This window comes from Pezoporus wallicus, unplaced genomic scaffold, assembly GCF_028554395.1.
Source record: "Pezoporus wallicus isolate ANWC-B61680 ecotype Strahan unplaced genomic scaffold, APGP_CSIRO_Pwel_v1 contig_11829, whole genome shotgun sequence".
NCBI lineage: Eukaryota > Metazoa > Chordata > Aves > Psittaciformes > Psittacidae > Pezoporus > Pezoporus wallicus.
Window position 1 is genome coordinate 599,139 of NW_026635494.1, and position 19,264 is coordinate 618,402.

At 51.8% G+C, this 19,264-nt stretch overlaps 1 protein-coding gene across 4 annotated transcripts in view; it reads right to left on the minus strand.

Moving 5' to 3' along the window:
• The window catches only part of NECTIN1 (nectin cell adhesion molecule 1), a 91,853-nt gene that overhangs the window by 33,083 nt on the left and 39,506 nt on the right, over positions 1-19,264 (minus strand). For 3 of the 4 annotated variants that reach the window (XM_057433149.1, XM_057433142.1, XM_057433164.1), the window contains exons 2-5: positions 17,103-17,453; positions 16,167-16,469; positions 15,618-15,735; positions 12,702-12,853 (exon numbers count right to left, since the gene is read on the minus strand). In XM_057433149.1, the coding sequence (XP_057289132.1) occupies positions 12,702-12,853; positions 15,618-15,735; positions 16,167-16,469; positions 17,103-17,453 (924 nt within the window). Of the gene's footprint in view, positions 1-3,912; positions 4,534-12,701; positions 12,854-15,617; positions 15,736-16,166; positions 16,470-17,102; positions 17,454-19,264 lie in introns of those variants that run through there. The other variant, XM_057433157.1, reaches the window with a different exon arrangement.

The window sequence follows — 19,264 nt, forward strand, 5'->3', positions numbered from 1 at the left end:
CAAAGGAATGTGGACAATGATACCTTCAAATGGAGGTAGGGCAACCGGCCATACCTCCAAGGCAGCTTCCAAAGTCTCCCAAATGGAAGCTTCTGCTTGTTCTTTGCAGCGTCCCACAGGGACATTTTACACCTCTTTAGCACCTCTGATGAAAAGGGGGTAGAGAAGCAGGGGAGTTTTCACTTGAGGTAGCCTGAGGGTCCCTGGGAGAGGTGCCTCAGCTGGCCCAGCCTGTGGGGAGTGCATCACCACTTAAAACCGGCAGCTTGACTCCAGCCTGCCAGGATCTGGACCAAAGCAAGAAACTGAGGCACAAAGGGACAAGTGACACCGTCCCCCAGGGTAAGAAGATTGCCCCTCTGCCTTCCCTCGCAGCCCTAGGGACCACCAGGAGGCAGACTGTCCCTGCAGGATGAGTACGCACCGTCTCCATCACTCTGCTCCCCTGTAGAACCTCCCAGGATACACATGGTCTCGGATTTGGCATCTCTACTGAGCCCACCCTTGCATTGGGGTAGCAACAGGTACCACTTTCTTCCTGACGCAGCTGGAAAACCTGATCTGATTTCCTCCAATGACCCCCTCAGAGCAATTCAACCCAGAGAAGGGAGCGATGCTATTACTGGATCAAAACAGCTCTCAGATGCAACATCAATCTGACTTTTTCCCTGCACGCTTCTTTTTTCTTCTACCTTGCTTCAGTTTAATGGCTAATCATTTGGCTAATTACCACCCCAAGAGGCTCTAGGCCAATTAGGTGACCTTGCAAGGGCCAGCAAGAAGCAAATCACTGCACAGAGGTGGCATTTCTCTATGGCTGTGTGGATAACTGCACCCATGCAGTAACGCTGAAGGATGAAGGGGAACGCACTACTGAGCCTTGAGCTACCTGAACCTTGCGGGGTACCTCACTGCTGTGCAATACTGTCTAAGGAACTTCCACTCCAGGCTTGCCCAGGTTCTGGATGAGGAATAACCATCTGACCCCCTTTCTGAACCACTCTGATGAGCTAAATGGCTGAGCTCTTTGCTATGCTTGTGCTGGTGGGAAACAAGAAGTGTGATGGGGCAGAAAGAGAGCTGGATATAGGCTTGTCGTGGTTTAACCTCAGCTGGCAACTGAGCACCACACAACCCCTGGAAGCACCATATTGCTTTGCTATCTCCTCTCCTTTCTCTCAGTCCCACTGTTTTTCTGAGCTAACTATGTGGATTGTGTATGAATGGGCAATGAAGAAGCCAAGGAGGCTACATATCACAGAATGACACCTCTAAGTGCAAGGCTAACAGCTACCAAAGCGTATTTCATAGAGCTCCTTGCTCATACTTCCTGCAAGCCATACGTTATCTCAGGAGCACTCACACTGGCCCCTTCTCTCCCAGGTTTGTCTGCTTCATTTGCAAGGCTTTGTACCTTTGGTCTTTAGGAGACAGCTTCGCTGTGGGCTTGCACCCTGGGGGGATGCGGAGTCAGTGCAACGTGAACTTGCCAATGAGCTCAGTGGTCCCTGCCTGTGACTGGTGCAGAACATGAAAGAATCACTGCTGGACCCTGCAGGCTTTATAAAGGGTTGTTTTCATCCAAACCCATTTCCTCGTGGAGCATCTCTGTCCTGGGGGAAATGTGCAGAGGAGGGGCTGTGCCACTGATTTCCACTCTGCGCTTGGTCATGGACCACGAGGAGTTTGATGTTGGCGGTGTTGTCACAACCCTTTTTAGATCCTTGTTGTGAAATTCAGATCTAAAGGATGATTCACTTGAGAAACGGACTTTGTGGAGAATCATCTCTGAACCACAAACGGCGCACGCTCTGAAGCACATCCCTTGTTACATTAAAGTAAGCAGTGGCTAAGGTACAGCGCTCAGCAATGCTGCTCTGTCCTGATCCAGATTATAGGTTCAATCCCAAGAGATCCCAAGGGAATCTCTGTCTGCCCTGCTTTGAGTGGACATAAAGCAGCCTTCCTGTGGCATTTGGCTGCTCTGCCAGAAGCCAGGAAGCCTGAAGGGCTGGCAGGAACAGCAGAAAGATTACAGGGTAACAATTGGATTTCCCATTCCCTCACACCGCTAACACAATAAGAGCAAGCTACAAAGTGGGGATGGCTCAGGCTGAGCCTCAGTTGTCTGGACCAAGCACCACACACAAAGGAAAGCATTGAGGGCTGCCTGGACGAGAGATCTGACCTTCACTCATCCACGTGGGTCTCACTCTCCACCCTCCCTTTTGCAGCAGGATAGCTACTGGATGCTACAGAACAAAACCCAGCGGGTAAGGCAGGAGGAGAATCAGTCCTGCTATTTTCAGATGTGCATGATAACACAGCTCAGAAAACTGGGGATTTCTTTTCAAACAAAACATTTATTTGTACATCAACTTAAAAAAAAAATTAAAACAACCCCCAAGAAGGAAAATAAGCCCCGACCCAGTGAATCTGATCTGGATATGGTCAGTGTCAGAGGGGCCCTGCAGTCTGGAATCCCACTTATCCACAGAGCAGCGATAGCAGCAATCCAAGCCTCCCCATCACAACACAGTAGCTCAAGGGAAGGAGGACAAGATCAATACCCCAGGCTCACTCAATCCTGCCCTGTCTACCAAGGCTCTGCTTAGAAGAGGGATGTGATATTGAAGGAGTGGCAATCAATGCAGACTAAGCAATGGATCTAAAGGCTGGGGTTGTTGCTAGGAGAGTTAAAGGGAAGTACCCCCATGCTCTGACACCCCCTCCTCAAAAAGAAGTGTAAACACATGACAATTAAGTCTTAGTGGTATAATAAAACTTAGGGGCCTGATCCTGTGCTGAAGCCCTCCAAGACACTGGATGGTACAACTGGGAGATCTGCCCTGCCAGGGCCAGGCAGTGGGGCTGTGGAAGAAGCAAAGTGGTATCAGTTGGTCCCCTTCCCCAGGCGAGGTGTGTGCAGGACCATAGGGCCAGAGTTAACTCCTCTGTGGCTGGTACGAGCAACAACAACAGCAACAAGAACAAAAAGAGCCAGTATTTCTCTGAGCCATCACAGGGGGGAAAATGCCAGCAATAAATACTCCTTTCCTTTCTTTTAAAAGAACACTCAAACAAAGACAGAAAATGAAAAGCCAGGAAATAACAAATTGCAGGAGGAAAATGGCAGCTGTTTCCCTGCCCTGCTATCAGCCCATGCACCTGGGGTTTGTTCTAGGGCTTTTTCTCCCCCCTTGCTTCTAATTCTCCTGTTTCCTTTCGGAGTCATTAGAAACTGGGGAGTGGATCTCCCCAGGCATGCAGTGGGCAATGGGATACCCAGACCCCACTGAAAACAAAGAGATTAGGGGAAAAAAAGTCAATCAGTTCACCCTATAATGGCACCTACGTTTCCATCGCCATAATCTTTCCTGGCCTCTGTCCTTCTATGGACAGCCCACTTGACCCCCTCCCAAGGTTAAAAAGCAACAAAGAAGACAACATACAAACAAATTCCAGTGTTTCAGGGGTGCGGAAGTGGGAGGAGGAACCTCGGGGAGGGAAGCGGGGCCGAAGGGCACTCTTGAGACATGAAGACACAAACAAGGGTGTAATATACAGGCTGGGCAACAGTCGTTAAAGCAAATAGTAACACCTAAGCCACCGACCAATACAAACACCACAGAAGGGGACGAAAAGTCATCAAGGGAAATTAAAAAGCAAAACCAAAAAAAAAAAAACGGAGAAAATAATTACCCAACCTCCCACCTCCCCCTCCCCCCCCCCCCCAAAAAATGATCTGTAAGCAAAGCTGCCCCCCCCCAGCTCGCATCCAACGTCTCTGCTTGAGCTCCTGGGGCAGGCGTGCGTGTGCAGGGGGGGTGAGCACTGTGCGTGCCAGTGCGTGGTGCGAGCGGCCGCGCACGCCCGGCCCCGCTCGGCAGGGATGCAGGGGAGCGGGAGGGCATCGCTCGTGGTGCGTGTGTATGGATGTGGATGCGTGTGTGTGTGTGTGTGTGTGTGTATGGAGCGATGCAGTGCCGAGCTACACGTACCACTCCTTTTTGGAAATAAAGGATCCGTCGTTCTGTGAGACCATGTTCTCCGCGATGTCGAGCTGCTCCGGGTCGTATTGGAAGCCGAGTGTCCTTTCGTCGTAAGGTTCGGGGTGCGCCTCCCCTTCGTCTACCGTGAAGTAAGGCCGCTTAGCATCCTCCTCGTATTTGTTGGGGCCACCCAGCTTGCGCTCGCCTCCTGCATCCTCATCCTCATCTTCATACGTGCTGCCGCCCAGCGGGCCCGGCTTCTTCTCGTCGTCCGAGTCGTCGGGGTACTGGAGGTTTTGGGCCATGGGGGGGTGATGCTGCGGGATGCCGGCCTTGCTGTAGCCATTGCCGTACACGTGCTTCTTTGTGCTGTAGTCACCCTTGAAGGTGTGACGCCGGCGCCGGAGTACCACAAAGAGCACCACGGCCACCACCAGGACCAGCGAGACTCCTCCCACTATGCCCCCAATCACCGGTGTGGGGATGTTCGGCTGCACCATGGATTTGCGATCATCGATTGGAGACGGGGTGTAGGGAAATTCTGGGTAGGAAAAGACAGATGGAAGGGGGAACAGTGTCAAACCATGCGGAAACGCGCCCTCCCTCCATGCTTTCATTGCCATTTTTGTGGGGTGACGGGGTGGGAAGATGAGGGTAAGGAACAGGGAAGGGAAAAAGTAGGGAAAGGGGAACAGGGTGCATCCTCAGAGGGAACAGCGCACGGGAGCTCTGCTTAGCAAGGGGAACGCAGCGTGCTGTGCCAAGCTCGCCAAGCCTCATGCAGGAACAGGCTGGAAGCAGTGTTTCCCTTCCCACCCCACCTGGTTTCTCCAGACGAGCTCAGATCCCACAAGCCCAGTGCCTTGAGTCCAGACGCTTGCCATTTTACTGGGTGAATTTCAGGTCCAGTTTACCAGAGCACACCGACAGCCCCAGAGTGCTCCTGCTGGGGAGCAAGACCCAGACCCCGTTCCACAGTGGGCAGGGAGCTGCCATGGCTGCTCCTATAGGATGCCATGCTAGATCAGCCCCCTTTTCTTGGCATCCCAGCTTGGCTGACCCCAACCAGTGCAGGTCAGGCCAGAAGGCAGCAGCCCTCCCATCCGCCCCACAAGTGATGTGCTCAAGGCCATGGCTGGCTCCTGGACCCGCTTACTGCCCTGGCTGTACCCTGCAGCACAGGGGCACAGCCCTCCCACTGTTCCTTTTCCTTCTGCTACCGCTGTGGCCAGCTGAATGCCACTGCTCATGCTAATCTTGCTCTTGCAGTTACCCTGACCTATTTAAAGAAGCCATAAATCACTCAGAGAATGAAAAGACATCACAAAGAAACTCTTCTCTCTTTCAGTTCAACACCTACACTCGGGCACAGATAAAAGTTTGATCCAGGACTTACATCTATCTTCCTAACGCTCCCTGGGCACAGTTACAGCCCCTGGCCAAACTCAGCTTTCACACACTGCCTGTTGAGCATCTCTGTCTGTGGGGCATTAAGAACCAAACGGCTCTCTTGGTACTTTGCCTGCCTCTGAACTTAGACAGCAGGCTCCTGGTTCATGCCCCCTGGCAGCCTTGCCCCCCACCCACACCATGCTCAGAACCCTCACACTGCTTTCTTCCACCCCCAAGGCCTGTCTGCAGTCCTTGTTGGCTGCTCTGGAGCCTCCTGGCCCCCACATTTTAAGCCGGCAGCCAAGGAGAGGCACAGAACAGCCAGCAATCTCAGCACACCCTCCCAAAAGAGCAGCCGGGATAGGGCGATGCGGAAGGAAGGGCTCAAAGGCAGCACATTTAAAAGGGATATGAGGCAGAGCCTGCTTCTTGCTCCCTCTTCTTGTACCTGCGGGTCTGCCTGCTGCTGGAAGTCACATTCCTGCGTTAGAACAAGCAGGAGCTGGGCAGGGAGAGGGTTTCCCTGCAGCACAGCTTAGCCCAGCTGCTGAAGGAAGAGGGTAGAACAGAGCATCCCCAGGGTAGAGGCAGCTCCTGAAACAGCTGCAGGGTTTGGACAAGGGTACTGAATTCGAGCAATTGCTGGCCTGATCCTTGTGGCAGAAACGTTTTGCTTGTGCCTGAGAGCTGTTTCGTGCCTGCCTTTCCTGAGACATCATCCCGACAACAGCCTCTTGGTTTCTGCAGCGCTGACTTGCCTCGAGCACAGCCTCACGATCCCAAAACCACACACAGAGCAGCACACTGGGCAGAAAGAGCTGGAAGACAGGCAGATGGAGGGGCTCCCTGCTGTAGTCAGAATGAGGAGCAGCAGGCAGGAGCCAGCATCCCTGTCCAAAGACAGCCTTCAGAGCAGGAGCGAGGGCATGTCTTTCAGCACGGGGCTGGTTTCTGGAAAGCCAAAGCCCCACGTTGCATCAAGAACACATGGCTTGTCATAGCCAGCTGGTTCATACAAAACCCCTCTGCAGAGGCAGCAAGAAATGTCACGTCCATCCCCTGGTAACCCTGGCTGCTGAGGGCTCAGTTTCAACCGCACAAGCACCCATAGGGCTCTTTCTGCCCTCACCCACAGCACCTCCTCAGCCTGCTCTTTGCCATCACAGCCTCACCCACCCCACAGCTCCGGTCTGAAGCTTCTTCCTACCCCGAGCAAGACATGGGCCCCAGACACGGTGTGCATGTCCCTGAAGCCATCCTGATCCCCTCTGCCTGCAGCGCTGGAGCACAGACACATCTGAGAGCAGAAATCTGTGCACGATTTCAAAAGGAGCTTGGCCCACTTTTCTATTAAAAGCCTCATTAACAGCCCAGGCTGGACGCAGGAAGCAAAAGGACGAATGTTTTCCTACCTATTTTTTCCCCTGCCCTTTGTGCTGCCCACCCCTAAGATAGCACTCTCCTACATGCCACCCCCCTGCCACTGCCAACGCCGCGGACACGAACACTAACACGCTGCTGTGTTGGATTTCACACGTTGTGCAGGGAACAAACTATTTTCTGCTCGGATCCCATCCCCATCCTCCTCGCAGTGGCCCAGTTCCCATGCCAGAGAAAACAAAACCAAACTGTGGGAAGAGAAAGAAAGACGGGAAGATCGCAAGCCAGCAGCCGAAACCATCCCCTCCCTACCCACGTAGCTCCCTCCCCGCTCGTCCACCCACCGCATTCCCCCCGGAGCCTGGAAAACCGAGTGGGGATGCTGATGCGGAGGGGGACCAAGAGAGGAAGAGGAGGGGGGACCGACCGGCTGCTGGGGAGCAGGGCAGGGCACAGGCCCGACACCGCCGCTGGATGGCGGTACAGACCGCGCTGCCTCCGCAGCCCATCGCCGTGGCCACTGGGCTGCAGCGAGCGGCCAGGCCGGGCTAAGCCGATAAGAAATGGGGGGGGGGGGGGTGTCCCCGGCTTGGGGCAGTGTTTCCGCCTCGCAACAAGGTGCAGCCTCCTGCTGCTATGGTTCGGCACCCAGGTAACGTGAACTGATGGATGGCTGCTCCTTCATCAGTTACAGGCTACCCAGGTAACTGCGCTGTCAGCCCCACAAAGGCGGATTTACCCCTTCGTGCCTGGGGTGCACAAGAGAGCCTGGGCAGAGGGGGCAAAGTGTGGGAAAAGGATCCCCCTTTTTGTGTCCGAGGGGTGCGTGAAATCTCTGGGAAGCAGCATGCAGCCTGAGCGTGCCGGGGGGGGGGGACACGACACCATGTGAGAAATCCATTAGGAAGAGCCTGCAGGGAATTAAAGCCACTGTGAAAAGCGGGCTGGAGAAACAGGAGACAGCAGAGCAGAGGGAGGGGGAACAAGCCAGGCTTTAAGGCCAGCATAAAAAGCCTCCCCCTCTCCTGCTCTTCCCCCCCCCCCCCTTCATAAAAGAGGGAGTGCTGTGTGAATAGGAATTAGAGCAGCAACACTATCTGCCCGCTGCCCAGCTCTGCCAGCTGTTGCATTCAGCCCTGCTTCCTGTCCCCGTGCCAGGAGCCGGACCTCGGGGGCAGCAGCTGGGAGCGCAGGGAGATGGGGCCAAGCCCACAGGTTCTCCTCATCCCTCCATGCAAGGCTCCGAGCATCCCCCTGCCCCGGCTCCTGCCTGCTGCCATCAGCACCCAGGGACAAACCAGGCCTTCCCCATCACAAAATACAGGGTTTAAAAACCACGTCTTTCTTCTAATGGCTGGTTTCCAATGCGAATGAGACGCATGCAAATCATCCTGCCTGTCCATCATCCTGCCTTATCTACTGCTTTTTGAACCTGCTGGCCAATTTCAGTGCTATCTGACAGAATGAGCCCGAATTATCCTATCATAAAGCTCTTGGAGAGAGCTGGAGTGGGATCCTTGGTAGAGGTGCGAGCTAAACCTCATTAGACATCAGAGAACCCATGGGGACAAGAGGCTGCTCTCAAGGGCAGGAAAGGCCCAGATCAGAAAAAGCTTTTTTTTAGACATCAAGTAATTCTTCTAGGATATGCAGATCCACAGGAAACCAGCTTTCAAAAGCCCTTCTGCTTATCACACTGCTTCGATATTTGAAAAGATACCATTTCCTGTGGACACACTGCTTCTTGAAGTTACCTTTCCATCCTTCTTCCTTCAATCAGAAGCGCCAAGGAAAAACCCAGCACCAGCCAAGGTTCTCGCTGTAGCCATGGGCATTGACGACAACGTCAAACTCCATCAGAAATCACTGTCTTGACATGCATCAGCTCAAGCTGCGCCTGGCGTGAAGCTCTTCCAGAGGAAGACTCTGGATTGGATTTCCTCTTGCCTTGCAAAACCAAACACCCACCGCAATGGGAAGCAGAAGGGGGCATAGGCAGGGTGAACAGCGGCTCTGGCAACCTTAATTCCAATGGGGCTTCCCAGTTCCTAGCTGGTCTCAGCAAACACAGCAGTGAGGTTTGTGTGTGGGGTTTGTTAAGAGACAGCTTGCTGATGGCAAAGCTTCCCTTGCCACTCCAGTCCATGCCAAATTATCCCAGGGCTGCAATGCCAGAAACCTGTAGCACTATCTTCTTCCCTTTGCACCGATGCACGCCCTTCGCTGGCTTCAAGGCATCCTGCTTTTCCTCTCCCTACCAGGGATTTCTGTTCTCCTGCGGAGCAGGGTCATGGGGAGAGGAGGCAGTGGGGATGGAAAAACCACTGGCAGCTAATCCAGAAGTTCAGCAGCTGCCGCTGGCATTTCAGAGTGTGACGGCTTTCAGGCCAGATGCCAAACGTGTCTTAGGTTCTAATCTCTCTGTCAGGTCACCCATCGCTTGTCACTCAAGCGCTGCTCCCCCAGGGGCCTGCTGGCACAGACGCCATCAGACAGGATGCAGCAGACGCTCCATCCATGCATCCCGAAGATTAGCATCAGCCAGACCCCCAGGCTTGCTCCTCTGTAGCCCCTGGCCCTACGTCCTCCCATCTAAAGCAGCCACGAGCAAGCACTTGCTGGTGCAGCATCTGGGCTTCGGGTGCACTTGCATTTAACGCTCCCCAGAACGAGCATCCTCTTCAGGGCTGCATGGCAGAGAGCTCCAGCGAGCCCCACGGGCTGTCTGCAGTGACCTTGCTGGGATGAGATCACTGGTGGTGTGCAAATAACTCCCTGATGCAAGCCAAGCAAATGGGGGGGCATCAGCCCCTGCCTGCATGTTGCACATCCAAGGCCAGGGCTGCAAAGCTTGGCCCTGGGCAGGGAACAGCACAGAGAGTCCATAAGCTTGCTGTATCCTGGAAGAAAGAACCCCTTCCTGGCCTTGGGAAGCAGGTGGGAGCCTGTCTTAACCTCTTTCTCCTTGGGCTTCCTCTGGCTAAAGCCACTACACAAGTGCATGAACGTCCCCCTGCAGACACACGGATGTATATGCACACACGTGCACTCCTGCACACAAGCCCATGCATGTTCATTAACACATGCATATTCATACATGCCGATGTGATGCTCTTGCACCCTGCATGCACGCGTGACTGCAGGCATGCAGGTCTGGGAGGCCCGTTTGCATGCCAGGATACAGGCTGGGGTCACACATACGTGTATGTACATGACACATGTGCACGTGTGTGCGGGCATGCAGGGATGCCCATGCAGGTTATAACCACAGCCTTTTAGAAGTCATCTAACCGCCTGCAATAAATAGCTACATGTCACACTACATGGCTTGGCTGCAACTGACAAAGGTCCTGCAAGGCAGGAGAAGCTATTATGGGAACAGATTGCTGGAATAAAATATTAGATTTCCTCTTATCAATCTCTTCAATGTGCTATAACTCTAATAGAAGTGCTCAGCCTTCTCCCTGCCAGCAAATCGCCCTCCCCAGGAAGGGGCTGAACTATCCCTGGACCCAGGGCTGGGAGGAAGGATGCTGTGTGGCAGGAGGGGATGGGGGGGGGGGGCTCTGTACCCAGGGAAACAGGAGGGGGAAAAGCTGCTGCAGGGTTTTCTCTGCATCAGCTTTCTGTTTTTATTCCTCCCAAGGCTGGCTGCTCCCTAGATTGAACTCCATTTATTGCATGCAGCTCTTGAAAGAGGTTTCGTGGTCCACTGACAATCCCTAAATTGCCTGCAAGACCCAAACAAATGTACCTGTAATAGCTCAGCGAGGATGGCTGAGCCCTCCCCAGCACTGGCCTAATCGGTCCTTAGGGAGAGCTGGATAAACATATTCAGATCCCATGAATTATTAAAGGCGTTTTTTTATGTGGTGGAGGCCTGGCCTGACAGATTGCCTGGTAATCCCTCCTAGCCAGGCAGCTGCGGGAGTGCCCTTCCTTCCCTCTCATTTAACCTCAAACCCCATAACCCGCTCCTTTGGGAATAAACTGAGATTACAGGCAGACAGACATCAACCCAACATCATTCCCCCCAAACCCCATCTCCCTTGCCAGCACAGCATGAGAAGGATGCTCTACCATTCCCCTAAAGAAACACCAGGAAGGGAGACATTTCCTAAAGCCCAGAGGAGGAACCCACAGGCTCTTGTCCCTAAAGGAGCCTGTGCCCATGCAGGCAAGTCAGGCTGTGATGCTATTGTGCTGAGACAGATAAGATGCTGGCAGGTGGCAGAAGGAAATACGAGGACAAGGCTGTATCTGGTGTTTCGGAACGTGTGCCCTGACACTGCAAGAGACAGAACGACAGCAAGAAACGGACAGTCTATGCAGAAATGGAAAACGAGTCATGGTGGAGAGAGCCCATTCCTCTACGTCTTCTGCAACACCCATCCCACCTCCTCCTCTGCACCTGGGGACCGAGGTAGGAGGCTTGTTCCCCCCAGTTATTGCTTCCAATGTGACCCAAGGTGCTTGTTACCGTGTGGGATTGTTTTCTATTGCTGATGGGAAGCACGTCTGATAGTTTGCACCAGGCACTTGTCCCAGAAACACAGCGCCTTTGGTGGCAACTGCCATTAAATGGCCCGTGGCTGAATGGATTTTGACCTTCCCCTTGGCTTCGGGTGGTTGGGCAGGGATGGAAAGGGTGCTGTGCCACATCTGTCCCCAACAAAGAGCTGTGCTCTTCTCCTGCCTTTCACTGGCTAATGAAATATCCCCCAGAGAAAAGCATACACCAGCAGGCAAGGATCCAGGACAGGAGGTGTGAATTAAAGGCTTGCTACAGTTGATAATGATCATAAATAAATACTTGGTAATTAGCATCTAATTAGCACATCCCATCCACTGACCTCCAAGCACTTGGATAGAAAAGATTAGCCTTATTTACCCATGTTGCAGAAGAGGTGGCGAGGGTGCCAAACACAGTGTTACTGCTAATTTCAGGAGGTCAGCAGCCCAGGCCTCCTCTTTATGCTTGCCCAGCACTTACCACTATAGAGAGTGGGCGAAGAGAGCAGCAGCTTGCCTCCCCTGATAAGCCCATTTCATCACTCCCAGGTCAGACAGCTCCTCCAGGACCGGGGTGGCTCAAGGAGGTGGCCTGCTACCAGGTCCGATTTGCCTCAGGCTGGACAGCAGGTAGGGGTAACAACCCCAGCACCTTTCCTGTATTTCCCATGCCTTGGGAAGACCCCAGTGCACCTCATTCCCCATCCGGTTTGCAGGCATCACTGCTGTCAGTGGTACCTGCAGGACACAGGCTGCTCCAACGGTCCCTGCTGTGAGCCTGGCTGGAAAAGTGCCCACGTGCCCTGCTTTGTGCTGCCTGCCCACCTTGTCTGCATCCCGTGATGTGACTGCTTTCTGCAGCCCAGACAATGCTGCTCAAGCGCTACTCACAGATGCTTGGTAACGTGTGGCGGTCAGACGAGCAAGTGCACAGACCAACCTGGCCTTGGAAGGAGCACTGCCTAACATCACAAACACCAAACATCATCCTGAACACCAGACATCATCCTGAACAACTGCCTCATCCGTCTCATGCTTTACTGCCTCAGTGGTAGTCCATATCCTCATCCTGCTCCTTCTTCTACCTTCTAACAGATGTCTCCCTGTTGTGCCTTCGCTTCTGACTTATCCAATAATCTCTCTGAATCCAAAGCAGAAGACAAGGGGGGTTGGAAATTGAATGTATCTTGGTTTAAGAAAGGAAAAAACAAGTAGAAAGGAGAAAAATTCCAAGCCAAAACCAGGACAAAGCAAAGAACTTCACTGTTCCCTTCCCAGCATGAAACTTCCACCCCTATGAGGGGACACTGGTGATTAAAGCAGACATTAAGGAGACATAACTGGTAGCTGTCAGCCACCTGTACCCTTCTCTCCCCACCTCCTCCTCCTCTTCCGTCTCTCAAAGCACACCAAGTGTTTTCCTACCTGTGACATTGACTTCCACCAACCCCGACCGGGTACCGATGGCGTTGGAGGCCTCACAGACATAGGTGCCAGCCACGCTGTAGGAGACGGGCCCTTTAAAGTAGATGGTGTTGTTCTGGATTTCCACGCTCCCTGGCAGAGTCCCATTTGGCCTGGAGGAAACAAAGAAGGTAAATCCATTGAATGATGAGAACCAGGGTCTTTATATGGATTGTTTGGGGTGTTTTTTTCCCCCTTTCTCTGCGATTACAAGGGAGATTGGACATATCTGGGTCACCTCCAAGCCTGACTTTGCATTTGATGGAATACACAGGAATGGGACATCAACCTGACCCTGGTTTACTCCAGTTTCCTGCCCATGGAAGTCTCCTGGGCAGCTTATCAGCCAGTGTTAATTGCAACTCAGCTCGAGTAAAGCAGTGCTGATTTAGAGCCCTGCCACCTATGACCTGCCCACGTCAGAAGAGGTGTGAAACTGGCATAAGGCAGAAGGAGATCTGGAGATACACACAATGAATGAACAAAATCAGACAAGAAATAAAACGAAACCCCCTGTGTGTTAGGAAAAGACACACATGGCCTGGTTATTCTTAATTACTGAAGCAAAGTAAAGTAATTACTTCTCTTAGGCAATTAAAAATTACTCAAGTCATTCTTTCCCCTCCTCCCACCAAAGATGTGCACATATTGTCAGCAATTTGTAAGAAACAAAAGGGAATAATGGGGGTATAATTAGGTCTGTAAAGAAGTGCCTAAATGCACATGCACATATTTTGCATGTCTACGTGTACACATAGGCACAAATGTATAGCAAATACTTTAAGCCTTTCTCAGCTACATCAGGCCAATGATCCCAAAGATGTTAGAATACAACAGCCTAACGTTGATCCTCTGCCTATAGGGCCCTGAACTAAAGGGCACATCTGAAATCTGTGGTGTGTGATGCTAAAGAAGGCTATCGCTTCCTTTAACAGCAACCCTGACTGTTGCTCTTCAGGGATGGCTGGCTTTTACATTTCAACCAGGAACCAAACATCATCCATCCTCCTTCCTTTCTTCCTCTTTTTCCCCCCAGTCTCACTTGCTTTCTCTATTTTCCTCTTCTTCCACCTCCATTGTCCTTATCTTCAGCTGAGCTCCATCGTTCCTTTCCATCCTCTCAGGTCAATAATCCTATATACTGTCCTAACTGACCCATCAAGTGTGCCAGAGAGACTGGGGAATCAGGCTGAAGCACTGTCAGGCTTTGAAACCCACACTCTGTAGCTCCTTGCTTTCTCTCTCCATTATTCTTCCCACAGTTCCTTCTCAAAGCAAAGTATTGATGCTCCCAGCTGTACGTCAAGAAACCCTTGCAGGCTAAAGACAGACAAATGGACATATGCCCAGCTCACAGAGAATCCAGTAGGAAAAGAACTCTTTCCAGCGTTGACAAAAAAGGCATCAATCAGATAAGCACATGGGGACCAACTCAGTGCCTGGCTCACAGAGATGCTGTTCCCAAGAATCCATTTCTGCCAGAGCTGACTTTATTACCCACACAGTGTATAAACCAGGTGTGCAATGACACATAATAGTCATGCAGTGCCATGCTCAACCCTAACACCTGCATCCCCTGTTGTGGTTGAACCTAGTTGGTAACTAAACCACTTTCTTGCCCAGGGCTGCAGACACATCACCTGGCTGAGACATTTGGCACCTGGTGACCCCGTGCTTCAGCTTTAAGCCTGACTTCAGCATCACTATCATAGCAGGAGCAGACTGCTCCAACAGAGACCAGGGTCAGTGACAGAGCCCCTGCTGCAGAAAGCCTGGTGCCCAGGAGCCCAGCAAGCATTCAGCCTCCAGCCTAGATGTGAGCAATAGCAGAACAAAGGGATGAAATGACTTGCCCAAAAGCACAGCAAAACCCTGCCTTCTGTCCCCAGCTCCATCTCACAGGGCTTGCTTCAGCTCAATTCATCGGTCCTGCTGCACAGAGATAGCCTAAACTGGAATCTCTTCTGCCTTGGTGCCACAAGGAGCATCTTTGCCTCTACCGCTTCCCTGGCAACGTTGTGAGGAACCCAGAGAGTCCCTTGGAGTTTAAGTCGAACTGGCAGAACCAAGAGAGCAAGAGAAAGGGGAACAAGAACTAGAAAGACGGCAAGAAAAACAATCCTCTTCAGCCTTTCACTGTGAACAGTTTGAGCTGGGAAGCGGAGTTAAGAGTGAATATGCCTAGCTCCTTACAAAGCCATTTTGAGAGCCTCTTTCCTGATGACAAATGCCAGCTGAAAAGAAGAAAGGATCCATTTGATCTTTCTTTTTTAAAGCTACACGAGTGCCTCTAGAAAGAAAGAGGGAGAGAGAACCACACCTGGTTGCATCAATTCCCATCCGACTCCCCAGACACCCCTCACTCACTCTTCAATCCCTTTAGTGCGTTCAAACCAAAAGCTGAAACCCTGAAGGATCGGGAATTGCTTCTGTTTAATGTCAGTCACAGGAGGATGAGCGTTCCAAGGGGGAGCTCCTGCTCACTGCTGGGGCTGATCCCAGGGAAAGGCTTTTTGACATGGAGATAATTTTGGTGCTATTTGTGCCCCTTTAAGGAAGGGAACTCTTGGGTTCTTTTTCAGCTCTCCTACTGACTCACTTGACTGGTGCTGGGCAAATTATTCACCTTGTCATATCTCAGCTGCTTCACATCACCACAGCAGGATGTTATTCCAGTGGGGTGAGAACAGGAAGTTATCCAGGGTATTGAGGCTGCAATTGACCAGCTCTCCCCTCACATACACAGGTTTTACCTTGGACATCATCACTGACAGTAATGTGACCAGGCCCTAACTGACCAGAGGGTGACTGAGGTTTCCTTGTCCCTGTTTGAAGATCATATGTGCTGCTCAGAGGAGTAGCACTGCAGACACTTACAGCTTCCATTCATAGGTGTGAGCTGGGGGGTTGGCATCAGATTTGCATATCAGCTTCACATCCTTCCGATTGAGGAACCAGTTGCCATCAAACCCCTCGATAGTGACTTCTGGCTCATCTGCAAGGGGATGAAAAAGATGGAAGGGCAGGAGGGAAAAGGAGAGGAAAGAATCATGGAAAAAGAAGAGGGAGAAAATTAAGTAGGAAGAGAGGAGGGGGCAGAGGTGCCAGAAGGAGAGAGATTGAAAGGTGGGGAAGATGATGGGACAAGGAATGTGAGAGAGGATGAATGAAGAAGAGAGAGAGAGAGAAGAGGAGGAAGAAAGGGACATGGCAGAGGCAGAGAGGGGAAGAAGAAAGAGAAAGCATATGATTATTCCAGGCGTCACTTCAGCTTTCACTCTCCAGAAGGAGAGAGCAGCCCCTACTTCAACCCTTGCACCAGGCCAGCATCTTGCATTCAGAACAACCCCCTTTTTGGCCAGGTTTATCCCCACCCCAGGGCCTGGCCATGGAGCGTTCTCTCCAGCCCTGCCCCTGCTCACTTACACTGCACGTTGAGGGTCATGCTGTCGGTAAAGCGGTCCAGCTGGTAATTGACCACACACATGAGCTGCTGGCGGTGGGCTTCCCGGCTCGGCACCAGCCGGTACCGGCTGATCACGGTGATGGTGCCATTGCTGTTCCGGATCTCCTCGAACTCCGCTTCCCCTTTGAGCTTGGTGTCCCAGGTGACAGTGCTGGGAGGCTTCCCATTAGAGGAGGTGCAGGTAGCTACCAAGATCTTTTCTGTCCTGCCAGACTTAGCAATAAGTGGCCGCTTGGTGCCCTCCATCCAATTTGTGGGCTTGGCTGCAAGGAATTGCAAAAAGGAGGAGAAGAAAAGGGTTAGGAAAGCAATGCTACTGCCCAAGAGACATCGAGCACCACTGAGCCTGCTGCTGAAAACCACCAGCAACCTACTCTGCAGAAAGAATGGTGGAGGTCCCTTAGAGGCACAGATACACCATGGAAAGTCAGTCCTTTCCTGCCATAGGTTTTCAGCGCTATGCTTGAATGAGAAACCAAAACTGGAGAGCAAATGAATCACGCACGCTGTGGGTGGCATCTATGCACTCACAACCTAAGCTCCACGGACAAGCTCTACTTGTGCATAGGATCTTTCTGTTGTCTTTTCTCTGTTCTCTTGACAGCCACCGGCTCACTACGGCTCACCACTCCCTTAGGGACCAGGTCACTGTTATCACTCCTGCATTTAAGAGGCAGGGGAACCGAGGCCTGGAAAGAGGAAGAGGCATTCCTGTGAGAGCTCAGTGAACCACCTACCCTGACCTCCCTGCTCTTCGCCTCTTTATAGTCAACCTGAAAGATCACCATAGGTGCAATTCACACCCAAGATTCACCTCTGCCCTAAGCTGCCAGGAAATGAGTCTCAGGCTCCTCCAGATCTGTTTAACTGGAGGCAATGGCTCACACGACTCTTACCCAGCACAGTGAGGTTGAGCTGACTTTCCCGGTTGCCGGCTGGGAAGGTAGCAAACTCACAGATGTAAACTCCCTCATCCTCCAGCTCTAGCCGGGAGAGCTGAATGGTGCCATCTTTGAAGGATGGATTCCGGAAAGTCACCCGCTCTTTGTAGGGCGAGAGGATGGAGACCCCCATGGCAGGGTTGTAGATGGCCACATTCTGCTTGGTGCCATTGGTGGCTTTCTGCCACGTCACTTGCGTGATCTTCACATTGGGGAGCGGATTGGTGAAGCTGCAGTGCAGGACCACGTCTGTTCCGATAAACCCCGAGACTGTGTCATTGACTAAGACAGTCTGAGCTTGCAGCCCTGCAATAAAACAGAAAGACATGAATATACCCGTGCTTCTCAGACAGAGAAAGTGAGCAAAAGAACAGTTCTTGGACATCACGCCCATGAATTCCTTCATTTATTCATTTGTCTGCTCCTCGGCATGGCTGATATGAGGCCAATCTATAGCTACAGGCACCCATCATCTTCTGCGACTACCTGCATCCACCTCCACCTCCTGCAGCTTCACTCCTGTTCATAAACACCTTCCTTTCCACAGTCGGTGTTTACACTTCACTACAACCAGCCCTAATGCTGGGGTTCACGGTCACCAAAAGGCGTGAGGTTGGATCAATAATACTTTCCTTCCTTTTGTCTTCAAATTTGGGTGACACTTGATCAGTTGCTGTAAATATGCAGAGCATGCGTATCTGGAGGCTCATGAAAGCACTGATATTTATCAGCACAGCATATCCTAACATATGCTAACACACACTCAGACATGCATTTAATCCTATTGCAAATGCATCAGTAATTAAGCAAGCTGCTAAGACTCAGCCCTAATTTCGGAGTGGCAATAGTTCCCATCTAAGAACAGACTTACAGCAGTGCCCATGCACCTTGCATGATCTACCTGCCTAATCTAGATCGTTTCTGTGGCCTTTTATTAACCCCAGAAGTGGCTGCATTTAGGAACCTTCCACCTTTATCCTGCGGAGTAAAGATGAAAGGTGCTCAGGCAAAGTGGCGGCTGGTGTTCCTGACTGCTATTCTGTCTCAGCTGATCCCTCCCCTAACAGCTGGAGTACAAGGGCTCCCACCAGACTGGCCCTGAAATTCATCTTTGACTGCCACTGTGTCTTTCCCTAATCTGTATGTTTAGAGATAATGCTCTGGTAATTATACAACCAGTATTTATGTGATAAATGCAATACAGAAGCAAGGTGGTAAGAACAAGAAAAGCGGGTTTTGCTCATTGCTTCTGGCAGAATCTGAAATTGGATGTATTCTGGGAGACAGAGTAAAGGAAAAGAAAGGGGTTATAAAAAAAGAAAGATGTACAAAGAGGGAGGAACATGAAAGGGTAATGAAAGAGACAAAGTCTGGGCAAAGAAAAAACCTATGGCAAGAGAAACATCTCCTAACTGAGGGGACAGAGCATTTCAGAATGCTCTGTTCTTGCAGGGGACAAACAGGTTCCTCATGTAAGCTCAAGATGAATTCCTCAGTCTTAACGCCCCCAGACTCCTGGTGGATGTACCCCGTGATGTACACATGAACCTGAGCAAGGTCTCCCTCCTGCACCTTCACACGCACACCAAGTGCAGGCATACATAAAGCCTCACCCACAAGCATCACCTCTACCATCCCCTCGGCATGCTCCCATGTTGTCCTCTCACACCATGCCTGCAGCACTCCGCCTCATCTCAGTCCCCACATCTCATCTCTAAACCTCTTCTTTCTCCCCTTCTCCTTCCCACCACACCACGCCTATGACCCCGAGGACAAGCCTCAACAATCCATCCCGGCCATGAGACGCCATCAGTTGACCACAGTCATCAGCAGTTAAGACCGAAACTCAGTCTCTAGAGCTTTGTGTGAACTTGCCCCCTTCCCTGAGTCAAGTGCTGGTTTGCCCCACACCCTAGCATCGCAGCTGGGTGCTCAGGAATGCCTTTCAGTGCCGCTCACAGCCACAGCAAAGCGCTGGTGCCCTCATGTGCCTGCATGCAAGAAGACTATTAGACACTGGACCAGCCCGTGACCTGTGGGACCCCAACACACACCAGCCTTCCTGATGGAATGAGGGCACTGGATGTAGATAACGCTATGCTGGGATGAGAGGAAGA